General features: G+C 33.7%; 2 protein-coding genes across 2 annotated transcripts; one reads left to right on the forward strand and one right to left on the reverse strand.

Annotated features, from left to right (window-relative positions):
- Nucleotides 1–44: 44 nt before the first annotated feature.
- tbc1d20 (TBC1 domain family, member 20) lies at nt 45–8,473 on the reverse strand. Its single transcript, XM_067396469.1, has 8 exons — nt 7,838–8,473; nt 6,872–7,057; nt 6,716–6,796; nt 6,440–6,626; nt 5,042–5,143; nt 4,701–4,842; nt 2,704–2,876; nt 45–2,629 (listed from the first exon to the last, which is right to left on the reverse strand). Exons 1-8 carry the CDS (start codon nt 7,899–7,901, stop codon nt 2,368–2,370), a joined length of 1,197 nt encoding a protein of 398 aa, XP_067252570.1. The 5' UTR covers nt 7,902–8,473; the 3' UTR covers nt 45–2,367.
- A 175-nt stretch (nt 8,474–8,648) lies between these two features.
- Nucleotides 8,649–12,415, forward strand: bloc1s1 (biogenesis of lysosomal organelles complex-1, subunit 1). Its single transcript, XM_067398812.1, has 5 exons — nt 8,649–8,664; nt 8,758–8,823; nt 9,584–9,656; nt 11,842–11,974; nt 12,075–12,415. Exons 2-5 carry the CDS (start codon nt 8,763–8,765, stop codon nt 12,183–12,185), a joined length of 378 nt encoding a protein of 125 aa, XP_067254913.1. The 5' UTR covers nt 8,649–8,664; nt 8,758–8,762; the 3' UTR covers nt 12,186–12,415.
- The last annotated feature ends 1,948 nt before the right edge of the window (nt 12,416–14,363 follow it).

Here is a 14,363-nt window from a genome sequence, read left to right on the forward strand (position 1 = left end):
ATAGCAGTGTTGAATTTATCCAAATGAAATCTCTTTTACACAGATCATTTTACTTTTCTTTTTATTTAAACATATTTAGCAACATGATCAAATGTGAGACATTAACTTGAGTGAACCAGAGACAACTTATAACAATCTCTCAAAGTGCAAAAAATAAGAAGGAAGCATATTCTTTAGTGCAAAATTAATGCAAAATCAAAGCAGTGATTATGTTGTCATAAACAGTAGTATTGTGTGGATGGCAGCAAGTTATTTTAATAAATCATGATTCAAGGTCGTTTTCAACCAAGCAATATAAGAATAATAGAAAAATATGCACTTGAATATTACTTTAAGCTTAGAAGATGTTGTTTAGTGGAAACAATCAGTCGTGAACAGCATTTAAACAATAAAAACAACAATGTGCCATGATTCAACACTGATCTGGAGTTAAATTACAGAAACTACTTTTAAGTTTTTCACGTTCACCATTTACACACTCCAGAATCAAGATATCTCAAGTTTGTGGATCAGCTGAAGTTACTTAGAAGTGGTTTCAATTCCAGCTCAGAGATTCATGAAAACTGCACATTATGTACTAAAATTAGCACTTGTGACACAAAAAATACTGCAATTAAGGTGATTTGGAGAAGAAAAAACTGAAATGTAGTGGAAAAAAAATTAACTTCAAAAACATGAATATAATAATAAAAAAAAAAGAGTTTTTGTTCACTGCTGTTTTATAATCGTATCTTATCCAAGATATTACATACACATGAATTAGATCCCACCCATAAGGGGACCTGAACCAATTAAATTAAACCGCCAATTCTACAAACAGGGGTTCTAAAAATAGTTTGGTCTCAATACAGTATATTAGTTTTGTTGTTGTTGTTTATAAATAAAACACATGGCAGCTCAATCATGAAACACAAGTTAAGAAAATTTCTGCATAAATAATTTGTAAAGCCATTTTTATTAATTTGCATAAGAATGACTTTACAAAGGACTTGTACAACAATCATAAATGCATAATTGCGTGAACTGTTCACTTTGACATTTTACAGAAAAATTGTTTCACAAATGTGAATGTTTTATAGATGAATTTCAAAACAAAAACTCCTTTAAACTATTATGTACATAATTCATAAAAGCATTTTTATGTAAATTGTTGCAGTAAATTCAGTCTGAAAATTTACGTAAAAATTGTTTAATGAACAATGTATACATGAATATTATAATATTATTTTGTACAGGAATTTTAAAACAAAAAACTAAAATTATCATTACTAAATTGTTGCATTCATTTCAGTCAGTTTACTTAAAAAGTGTATTATGAGCAGTACATGAATGTAGTAAAATTATCTTAAACTATTACGTACTCATGAAATCATTCTTATATAATTTTTGCATTGAATTGAATGCAACAATTTAGCAATTATGCCTCGCTTTTGTTTTAAAAGCATAAAACAATTTTTATGTAAATTGTCACTGAATTGAATTCAACAATGTAATGATAGTTTAAGTGAGTGTTTTGAAATTCACATGTAAAACAACGTATGTAAGTTGACAGAGCTGTCACATTTAAGCGAATGTGACAATTTATATAACCATGATAGTTTAAGAGCATTTGTTTTGAAATTCATGTACAAAAACAACAAAAATGTACAATGTTTGTCAAGCTATTCTTATGTAAATTTTCACATTGAACTGAATGTTGCAATTAGCTTGACAATCGATGTTTTTATAGATAAATTTCAAATGTATATACTTATTATTACACTTACATATTTCTAAAAAAGAACCAAAATGAAACTAGATTATTGCATTCGATTCAAAATGATAATTTTCATAAAAACTGATTTATGATCAGTGTATCTTAACTTTGAAAACTATACTTACTAAATTGTTGTATATACAATTAACATACGAACAATGTATAAGAATTCTGAAAATGAAAAACTATAATTACAAAATTGTATTCAATTCAATGTGACAATTTACATAACTATTTTATGAACAATGAATGCTGTTTTGCACATGAATTTCAATTATTCGTAAAAGCATCCTTATGTAAAAAGACTCAAAGAGAATGTTTCTCCAGATGATTTACACAAAAATCCGCTCGGATCGTGTTTCATGAATGAGCTGTGGAGTGTACATACCTCTACTGTACATTCATCTCGACACAAGGACTGACGCTTGTCCTCAATAGATCCTGGAAACGTTTTTATCGTTTCACTTTAGACTCTGGGGAAAAAAGCTTGTTCAATTAGAATAACCATAAGCACAATATTTTATTCATTAGTCTGACTTGTTCACAAGTATAAATATAAAAAAAAAAAATAAAGTCCTCAAATTGAGAAACTGTGCTGTTGATTGGCTCCTTCACGGGAAGAGTAAGTCTAGCTTAGGAGCCCATTCCAGGGCAGAGTTTACCACGGCCAAAGCTGCGGCCCCCAACGCTACAGTCAAACCCATGACCGCCAGCCGCATGAAGCGTCGTGCCGTGGGTTGGACGACCGCTACCGTGCTGCGCTGGGCCTCCAGGGTGCGCTGCTGCTGCTCTATCCGTCTCCGCCTGAGCACTGTGTCTGGACGCTGCTGAGTCGACGCCAACTCAAAGTCTTTGAAGGTGGAGACGGCGGTTCTGGACAAAAGAGAATGGTTGGTGAGGCATTTTTGTTGTGAGAAAACCCTTCAGAGCAAGGCAGATAGACTCACTGCTGACTGCGCTCTCTGGCCAGCTCAGATGGAGGAAACTGAACGAACAGATCTCCCGCGCGGCTGATCAGCGTCTCGTACGGCAGGTCCTCTGGGATACGAGACAGGAGATGGTGCATCATGGCCATGTCACACTCACAGTCCAACACCTCCTCCTCTCGATGCAACACGATCTGCAGAAAGAAAACAAGCAGCACAAATTACACAAGACACAAGGACGACATTTCTGCCTGGCTTTTAATGGTAGTATTAATATAGCTTACTCTAAACATTTTTAATAACACATTTTTGTTTTTTAAATTATGTTAAGAAAAATGAATTTTTTACAATATTAAATTACTATGGCAATAACATTTTTTAAATATTAAATAATATCTAATTTTATGGCATGGTAATGACATTGAGATTTTTTTTTGTATTACGGTAATGACAAATATTTTGTTAAATATTAAATAGTATCCCATTTAATGCTATGTACGGAAGAGGATTAGAGCCAAGCAATAATAAAAAATAAAACCATCACTTAAATTTCGAGAAAAAAGTTGAGATAAAATGTTGAGAATAAACTTGTTATATTACGAGAAAAAAACTCGTTAAATTTCGAAAAAAGTCGAGATAAAATGTTGAGAATAAAGTCATTAAATTATGAGAAAAATGTCGTTAAATTTCGAGAAAAAAAGTCGAGATAAAATGTTGAGAATAAAGTCATTAAATTATGAGAAAAATGTCGTTAAATTGAGAAAAAAAGTCGAGATAAAATGTTGAGAATAAAGTCATTAAATTACAGAATTTATTCTCGTAATTTAACGAATTTGTTCTCAGAATTTTACGACTTTATTCAACATTTTATCTAGACTTTTTTCTTGAAATTTAACGACATTTTTCTCATAATTTAACGAAGTTTTTTCTTGTAATTTAACGAGTTTATTCTCAACATTTAATTTCGTCTTTTTTCTTGAAATTTAACAACTTTAATCTCGAGATGGTTTTATTTTTTTATTATTGCTTGGCCCTAATCCTCTTCCGTAGTTATGGTAATGGCAATTACATTTTTAAAAAATATATTAAATCATATCTAATTGCATGGCTTGGTAATGACAATGATATTTTGTTTGTATTACCGTAATGACACATATTTTTAAAAATATTAAATAGTATCCTTTTTATGCGATGGTAATGACAATTACATTTTTTGCATTATGGTAATAATGTTTTTTTAACATTATTAATATTATCTAATAATATCATAATATTATTATTAATTATTAATAATCTCTACATTATGGTAATGACAATTCGTTTTTTATATTAAATATCTATATTTGTATTATGGTAATGACAGATATTTTTTAAACATTAAATAATGTCACATTTTATGCTACAGTAATCACAATGAGATTTTTTAAAATATTAAATAATATGTTGTTAATGTTATGGTAATGACAATGCTTTTTTAAACTATAAAATCATATCCTATTTTATGTTAAGGTATTGAGAAGACTTTTTTTCTGCCCTTTACAGTCAAGAAAATTTATATAATGTTTTTTTTTTGTTTTGTTTTTTTAGGCTACTGACAATTGACAGGAAAATTAGTAATGAAATAATAATCAAATTCATGTCACAATGCACAATGATCTTTAATGGTGCTAAGAATGGTTAAGATTTTTTTTTTTTTTTTTTTAGGGTGAAATTCACTCTATAAATCTATTTGTATTTAATTAGCAAACATCAAAACTCCATGTTTGGATGTTTATGGAGACTGCAGGTTTGGAACAAAGTACTTTATTGTTCAAGAGACAAATAGTCACGACATGAGAGAATGTGTCAATTATTTATTCAGACTCGACAACACAGCCTGATTCGGGCCTAAAAATAGCTGCTATTGCGGCTGCAGTAAAACTGCTGACCCACTTCTGCTGAATATCAGAAACCAGAGACTTTCAGAAGATGCTTTTGATGAAGACAAAGATGGGGGAAAAAAGCAAATGGAAACATACCACAGCAGCAAAGTATATAGGCATGAGGGGATGGCAGGCCAGGAAGAAATCGTACAACCGGACCACATGGCGGAAATCTGACAGCACGTGTCCGAACCAGGTGATGAGCCAGCTGAGGGCAAAAATGGTGCCGACTTCAGCTCTGTTGATAAAATAAAGACGCTTATCTCAAACTGCCCAAGTAAATAAAGAACATCCGTCATTTCAGGAGATGTTTTTAATGTTACATAATGATGACCAAACAGGAAGAAAAACAAACAAAAAAAACAATCAAGCCATTGTGTTTTACACAAACATACAAAACAAACATACAAATCAAACAAAAAGGGGCGTATACTCACTGCTGCATGAAGTCATACACTTCAGGGTTGACTCGCTCGATGATGGGCATCAGGTAGTTCAGGATGTGTTTGGTGTTGTCCATAGTGGGGTCCATAAAGTCCCTGTAATGTAAGATAGATGGATGAAAAATATCTACTTGGACATTAAAACAAAATAATAATTTAAAGATGATGTTTTGACCTTACAGTACCTGAAATAACTGAAGAAATTAAATATTTTATTCCCTTTATTTTCTTCATAAATTAGGGCACATACAAAAAAAATGTATAAATAAAAAGATGTATATAAGTAATAATTAAACAATAATAATATATTTTTCACTGAGAATGAGATTTTTTGTTGGAGGGAAATGAGCTTGATTATCTTTAACATAAATGAAAGATAAATATTTAATTGAAAATGTAAATAATATTGAATATAATTCAATTTGATTTAATAATAATTTGATTAATGATAATATATTTTTTACATTACAGTGATGGGAATGAGATTTTTTTTTGTTGGAGGGAACTGCCCTTAATTATCTTTAACATAAAAAAAGTGTATAAATAAAATAAATATGTAAATAAACATATATATAATTTAACATTTAAATAATAACAAAGATATGTAAATTATTTGTAGATTATATTTAAGAATAATTAAACAATATACAGTCAAACCAAAAGTATTCAGACACTAGATATAATTTTTTCTATATTTTTAGTTCATTTATGTAAGTGAGGATAGCAAAATAAAGTAAACTGTGACATATTATACCCAAAAATTATTCATACAGTGGACTAGCAGTAAAATTGATAAAAATTTGGAACCAAAAATTATTCATACATTTTGACCTGACCATGTTTTGCTTAAGTGTTATCTGACATAATTAAGAAACTTTTTCCTGACAGTTTAACTCTTAAATCTTGTCATATTTTATTACCATTTTGTAAACTATAGTGAATAAACTGTAATAATGAATGAAATGTTCAAGGTGTCTGAATACATTTTTGTTTGACTATCTTTTGAGAATGAGATTTGGGTTGAAGGGAATTGCACGTGATTATATTGAACAATGTCAAAATGCAAAAAAAAAAAATAAAATAAAATAATAATAATTCGTGAAATTTTCCATATGAAATTTTCTTCTAAAGTGATCATTTTTATCAGGCTCCTATGTTTAGGCTCAGTGATTTCACTTTAATGGCAATCAATAAGTCCTTTTCATTGCTGTTAAAATGAAATAACTGAAGCTAAACATAGGAGCCTGATAAAAATGATCATTTTAGAAGAAAAATTCAGATGGAATTTAGAGGCTTTATCAATGGAATTCTTCATATAAAACTATTCCTTTTTGTCTGTGTTTCTGTGGCAAAATGTCCCAGACACCGGATTCTCTCATGTTCTTGGCCCACCTGAGATGGTGAGTGGAGAGTTTCTCCACCAGGGCAGTGGCGAGTCGTTCCCCGAGCACCAGCAGGAAGGTCACCACGATGTCATGGTAACCCTGATAGTAGTGCAGCTGAGGGTTTTTCACGAGCACCCGCAGAATAATATCAATCAGCTCCTCCTGAAGTCCTTCCCGCTGCTCATCTGGCATCCCTGCGTCCATTAAAGACAGAAAGCAGCTTAGACATGGACAGAGACCAGCTGCAGATCCAGAAGAAAAAGCTCAGGTCCGTTCTGCTCACCTGGAGGGAAGCGTCTGAGGGATCTCTGAACGTCCAGAAGCACTTGGTTGAAGTCCTTGTTATTGTCTCGATCGACCGTCTCTGAAGATGAAAACTAGATTTACACCTGCAAGGCTTTCAGAAAGTGAATTCCCTTGGATTTCATGTCGGTCTTACCTAGTTCCTCAGGTATGTTTTCCACAGACACGTTGAGCAGCCTCGGCCACACCTGACGGCGGATCTCATCGGTCAGCAGACCTCCTTCACTGATGGCCATTCGCCTCAGAGCGGCCACGTCCACCGGCGTCATGTTAAGGGCCTGCGTGATCTCCGCCATCTTCCTCTTCCGCCTGGACTCGCCATCTGCCAACATGATCACTGGAGTCAGCACCTGAACACTGCTCTACCTCCTACAGCACTGTCTAACTGTGCTCCAGCAGACGGGTTTACTGGAAATGAACACATTGACTAAAATCTTTCCCCTTTCCCCTTCTTTTGCACAAGTCCTTTTGTCACAACAGCCGTTCCCAGAGGGACAGTAAGATTAAAAGGCTTGAATGGGAAATATTTTAGTCTGGCACACAAAATACACTCACGTCCCAAACATATGAAGCAGTTTGCATTAGTAAAACAGTTGCATAGTTTATTATGCCACACGGGTGTCTATTGATTAACATATTCTGAAAATATTTTAATAATGTTGTGAATAGGTGCTTAAGATATGAAATAATGAGCACAACACCTGTAAATACAAAAGATAAGTCACAGGACACTCCCACAGAAAAACTATTAAATATATTTAAAAGATTATGAGGCAGAAATGAATTATTCCCACACCCAAAGAAAATTATAGATAGATATATAACTATATAGACAGCTATATATACACATAAATACATAAAATGTGTTATTTATATATCTATTAGACAGATAGATGACACATACATTATATATATATATATATATATATATATATATATATATATATATATATATATATATATATACACACACACACATACATTTATCCGTTTCCAAATTTCCATAATATATCGAACCTCTAAAATGTGTTCCTCTTTTATCGACAGTTAAAGTGAAGTAGTAAAAGCTTGTCATAAATAAACACACTTCAATAAAACACACCTTGTTTTCCCAGTCCATTGAGCGAGGAAGAAGCTCCGACACTCCGTGACCTCTTCAGATTCATCCTGTCGCTAATGTCTTGTCTCTTTCCCCGGGTTCACATCATTTTATCTGAATGCACTGCGAGCAGCTGATGAGCTTTTGCTTTAGCCGGACAGCTAACTTAAAGGCCACATCATCTCATTCAGGCCCGCGTTAGCTGTATAAACGCATGACAAATGAAAAGCTTCTGTCTCTCCGGTCTGTTTTACTCATCTCAAGGGTTTTATATCAGTGCGTTCCGCCGAACCGAACCGGGACCTCGGAGTCTCTTTTGTGTCATTTCATGTGAATCGGTTCTGAAGCTCCAGCTGTAGTTTCATCTGGTTGCTGTTTACGCGAGTGAAGGATTATGGGAGTTGTATTTTCAAGACTGTCTCACGAAGAAGTCGGCTTCCTAGCAACCATTCAAAATAAAAGTATAAAATAATACAAAAATAAAAACACATAAAAATTTATTAACATTAAAATGAACACATTTTTTAGATGTTTTAGCCCTGCCTCCTAGAAACTGACTGTAACGCACAAAGAGAGACACGCTCATTAAACAATACAAATATTTAAATGACGTACACGTTTTATGATTTAAATAAATATAAATACATTTTATTTTAAACGTTTTTATCACTCATTCAAGGGTAGTCGAAGCTAGTCTGTCAGTTAGGACTCTATAATTTTTATTTTATTTATTAGTTTAAAGAACTTTTATTTTGAAATGTAATTTTAAAAATACTCTCATGCATTTTGTCTATCCGTGCTTTCCGTATGTTTTCAGAGCTGCTTGTCATGTGAGTCCAGTGATTGCCAAAACATTTATAGAATCCTGACTTCTCTCTGAATCAAATCAGCATTTTTGTTTTATTTTCTCTTACATTAAATAGGCAGAATGCTCTCCCGTTTATTAAAAGAACACCAAGCGAAACAAAACGAACGGAAAGAGTTACAAGGTATGTGCTTCTTTACCGACTAGCTGCAGTTTACAGGCCCTGTGATATAATTAAAAAGTAGGCCTATTAAATGTATTTAAGAAAAGATGGGCGATTAATTAATGCTCACTTGATCCGTAAATCCTGTCCTGCATTCATTCAGTTTATTTTAACGCTTATACTATATATGGTCATGGATGACTATATATAAGAACAAAAAATGAAAGTAAGTAAATATGTACGTTTATTTAATTTTATTTAATAACTTTAAATTTAAATGCTTTTAATAATTTGATTTATATTGCATTAAAATACTTATATGCAATGCAGTAAAAAGTACACATAAAATAAATTGCTAATAAATTGTTACCGAAACACATGCAAATTAATAAAATAAAGAAATAAATGATAAAACTTCACTTTGTTAAAAAATAAATCATACATTAAAGGGATAGTTCACCCAAAAATTCATCATTTACTCTCTCTCAAGTTGTTCCAAACCTGTATGAATAATATTATATATATATATATATATATATATATATGTTTATGTATAATATATATGAAGTCAGTGGCGTCCATCGACTGTTTGGATGCCAACATTCTTCAAAATATCTTTTGTGTTCCTCAGAAGAAAAGAAATTCATACAGGTTCTGAACAACTTGAGAGAGAGTAAATGATGACAGAATATAAATTTTTGGGTGAACTATCCCTATATTGTTAGATAGTGTCATGCAATACTTGCTTGCTCATGTGATAAAATACTTGTATACTATACAGAAAGACGGAGACGAGAGGCCATAGCAGCTGCAACATGTTTGACAGAAGCCCTGGTGGATCATCTAAATGTAGGGTGAGTCGGATACATTTTATATGTTTGTAAAGCTGTTATAATGCACGGGATTATACTGCCAGTTCATGTGATCACTGTGGTCATAATCCAAGTCGTTGTGTCGACGTTATGAGGAAACTTTGTAAAAGCAGCTTACAACTGCACGATCGGATGCAACAGAGCATTATTCTTGCAACAGCCGAATTTATGCAAACGAGGCTGGAATGAACACGTGTATTTATAGTATGTTCATGTCCTGAGAAGTCCTTTTTAATGACACCCTGTGCTTTCACGTCACTTTTGTCAGAGCAAGATGGCGACATACCTTCTATTAATTAACTACACACAAATACTGCATGGTTTTTAACTCTACTTCTAGAAAATGAAGAACAAAGAATGTGCATTAGGGTTTTTTTTCTACGTTTTTAATTAAAGCCATTGTAAACGTTATCGTTACATATTATATTGTTATTAAATAGGTTATTATTTTAGTATATTACAATGCAATTATATTTTCAGCTGATTTTGTGCTAAATGAAAAAGCCTGAATATGTCACTGCAAAATACCTGTAAATACATGTTTCTCACTGAGACGCCCCCAACTTGTGAACTCGAGGCTTAAAGAAAATCCAGAGCTTTCCACTCATATTTACAACTTTGTGATGGTGTTCATGTGCATAAATACTATCTTTCCAACATGACTTGAACATAAATGCTGTGTTTATGCTTTTGTAATTATGAGATGAGATGAGGTTGCCAGGTTTTCACAACAAAACCCGCCCAATTGCTACTCAAAACTAGCCCAATCGCCCAATTCAGGGGGGTCCTCCAGTAAAAACCACGTTCTGGGGTAAAATCTGCATTTTCGGAGGGGTTCCCCTGGTAAAATTCTCATTCCAGGAGCCAAATATCATATTATTTGGGGTCGCTTCAACCAGTGCCAACAGTGTTAAAGTAGCCCAATTCCGTGGGAAAAATGCAGACTTGGCAACACTGATGAGTACTGAAGAGATGAGAATTAAATGTCATAGTTGTAATGTATGTAATTATGCATTTCTTTAGCAACACTATCAATAAGTCACATGGTACAACAGTCACAAAGTTGGAGTTGTGACTACACATACAGAGTTATGAGGACTTAAACACTTTTTTTAATTATGGTAATTAAGGAAGAAGTGTAGACCTTAAAGGGATAGTTCACCCAAAAATTAAAATTTGATGTTTATCTGCTTACCCCCAGTGCATCCAAGATGTAGAGGACTTTTTTTCTTCAGTCGAACGCAAATTATGATTTTTAACTGCAACCGCTGCCGTCTGTCAGTCAAACAATAGCAGTGATTGGGAACTTGAACAATAAGAGTCGAAAAAACTTCCATAGACAAATCCAAATTAAACCCTGCGGCTCGTGACGACACATTAATGTCCTAAGACACGAAACGATCGGTTTGTGCGAGAAACCAAACAGTATTTATGTATTTTTTTACTTCTAATACACCACTATGTCCAACTTCATTCAGCTTCCGGTTAGTGAGGTCTGATCGCGCTCTGACAACGGAAGTGATGTCTCGCGCTCATTGAAGTATATGGGCGAGACATCACTTCCGTCTTCAGAACGCGTTTTTTGACTTCACTAACAGGAAGCTGAACGAAGTTGGACATAGTGGTGTATTAGAGGTAAAAATTATATAAATAATGTTTGGTTTCTCGCACAAACCGATCGTTTCGTGTCTTAGGACATTAATGTGTCGTCACGAGCCGCAGGGTTTAATTTGGATTTGTCTTAGCAAGTTTTATTTACTGTTATAGTTGAAGTTCCCATCTACTGCTATTATTTGACTGACAGACGGCAGCGGTTGCAGTTAAAAATCATAATTTGGTTTCGACTGAAGAAAAAAAGTCACCTACATCTTGGATGCACTGGGGGTAAGCAGATAAACATCAAATTTTCATTTTTGGGTGAACTATCCCTTTAAGAAGTCTACACTTGTACACAAAATGTTTAATGTGAAAGAGACGTATAAATCACAGCTCACACAGAAGTCACTTTCAAACCAATCAGCTTACTGTTGGTCATTGTGGCGAAACTCTCCATCACGCATGTTCCTATTGGAATTACTTTATTTTTTCTGCTGTGGATTTTAGCCAAACAACAGTAAATGTGTCCGCACCTTTTAAGACATTGTAATATCTAAGAATCTCCTCCCAGGGTGGCGCAGGCCTACGTCAATCAGCGCAAGCTGGACCATGAGGTGAAGACGCTGCAGGTTCAGGCCAGTCAGTTTGCCAAGCAGACGGCCCAGTGGATCAGCATGGTGGAGAACTTCAACCAGGCCTTAAAAGTACGCAGGCTTATTCATATAGGGATTTTCGTTTTTCACAATTTAGTGTTGCAGTGAGTTTCTCTGAAGTGAAATTTGCTGGTTTCATGACCTTTTACAGGAAATCGGAGATGTGGAGAACTGGGCACGAAGTATCGAGATGGACATGCGGACGATTGCTACAGCTCTAGAGTACGTGCATAAAGGCCCGCTTCAGCCCGCGTCCTCATGAGCGGATGGACTCTGATGGTCCAAAATGGACTAAAACTCTTGAGGCTTTTCCTCCAACTGTTGGAGAAACTTGGACACTGTTATTTGAGACATTTGTGTCTCGTTTATTCTAGTGAAGAACTGCTGGTGTAGCTGTTTGTGTACAATTCGGTTCATTTTTATTTTTGTTTTATATATCAATGTGCTTGCGTAATAAAAAAAAAACTGTTGTGCTATAACTCCCGCATTGGAGCATGTTATTGCATTTAAGATCACATTTTACCCTCCAAAGTTTTGGGATTCACCTCTTCAGATTCTCTTCCCTGCTTTTTGTTCAAATGTTCCGTTTTGACTAACATTTGGCAAGCGTTTTCCATTCAGCCTCAGAAATGAACGTAAAGTACCAGGGTTACAAACTTGCCCTGTTCTTTTATAGACGTAAAAGTGAGCTAAAATAGATTTTATACGTTTCTGTGGGATTTCACAGTTTGCTAATTTTTGCTTAACACATTTTAAGTCAGGCATGCAGTGTGACGCTACATAATCCACATTTCTACAATCAGCCTTATAGGATTAACTTTATTTATGTAAGGAGAAAAGGTTAAATGTAAAACCACAAAACTTTAGAGCAAAGTTTGGCTGTTTACAATCCACAACATGCCAGATTTCACACATTTGCCCTATAGAACTGCATATGATTTTAGCTTGATTTTCCAATAGTGTCAGGTCTTCAAAACAATTTTTACTGTGAATATTAGGCATATAAAGTTAGAGAGAGAGAGAGACCGACAGACATACAAATACATATTTTTTATTATTTTTAGCTATTTTTTGCATTTAAATAGTTATGCTTTTTTAATATTAAAATTACAAAAATATATAATTTAATATTTAAATGAATTTATATATTGAGTATTAATATTCTTTTTATTTAATTTATATTATTTTTTGTAAGTACAAATTTTCTGTCTCGACTGATACAAGGTCATAAAATCATCATCGATAATATCTGAACAAAAATAGAAATTGTTTAAAGCTGTCACAAACAAAAATGTCACAATGTCACATCAACGGACGCTCCTGTCATTGCTTGAAATTTCCTGTCAACCACCCAAAAACAAATTCAATCATCCTAAAAATAATTTGAATTGGCATGATTCTCCTTAAAAGTTCCTCCCAGCCCTGCTATTTAGGGATCACACTTACACAAGCACACAAAAATGGCCAAACAGCAATACACTGAGATTGGAGATTAGAAATTGTGGCCCTGTCTTAGAGGATCAGCTTTAGGGATAAATCTCAGACGCAGACCCACTCCAGATCACTCACCAAACGCGTTCAGGACCTCCAGCTCCAGAGCCAAGAAGGGAAAAGGTAAGTCTGAGAACTGATTGCTTTAACTGATAGCACAGTTACTTCTTTTTTCTTTTTTCAATGGATGTTTTTAACAATCAGATGTGAATTAGCATTCATTTAAAGGTGACGCAAGTATTAGTTTAGAGAAAAAGTAAAGTAATTGGCTATTAAAGTAAAGTAACTTTTAAAGTAATTCTCTTTTAAAATTCCAAACTAAACATTTTTCCTAAAGAACATGTGAAAGGTATTCATTTTGAATTATTAATCAGGTTAACTGGAGTAATTATATAATGTCGTGATTTATGTCAAGAACAGTCATTTCTATATAGGACTTCAGTTTCATTTTTTTATATGGTGTAATTGGTTTGGAAGTTTTAGTTAATATATTTTTTTTTTTTCAGCAATTTCATGTTATAAACAATTTATCTGAGAACTAATTGTAAAATATATTGTGTGCCTTTAATATCAGAAAGCACATTTACAATTGTTATTAACTGATAAAAGCCCTGTCTGTTTGCTAATTAATTAGCGTACATTTCTCAAAGCATGATGCGAAGAGAAGCTTAAGTCTTCTCTATGGTTGGTATTGTCCTGTTGGTTGTGTCATAGCGCACAGATGAGTCCTCAGCCTTTCTCTTTGATAAATAGTCTCTGAAGCTAATAGGTTTTGCATTGTGAGAAGCTTAAAGTGCTTCTGTGGTGCTGGATTTTCCATTTTTTCGTACGGATCTCCGCATTCTCTAAACCTCTATGCTGATTCCAAAGTCTCCCTTTGTTTCATAAGAGCCTTATCTCAAGATTTCTCATGTGCTCTGGAAAACACGGGTCAATAGCATTCAGTGAG

Source organism: Chanodichthys erythropterus, chromosome 10 (assembly GCF_024489055.1).
Source record: "Chanodichthys erythropterus isolate Z2021 chromosome 10, ASM2448905v1, whole genome shotgun sequence".
Taxonomy (NCBI): domain Eukaryota; kingdom Metazoa; phylum Chordata; class Actinopteri; order Cypriniformes; family Xenocyprididae; genus Chanodichthys; species Chanodichthys erythropterus.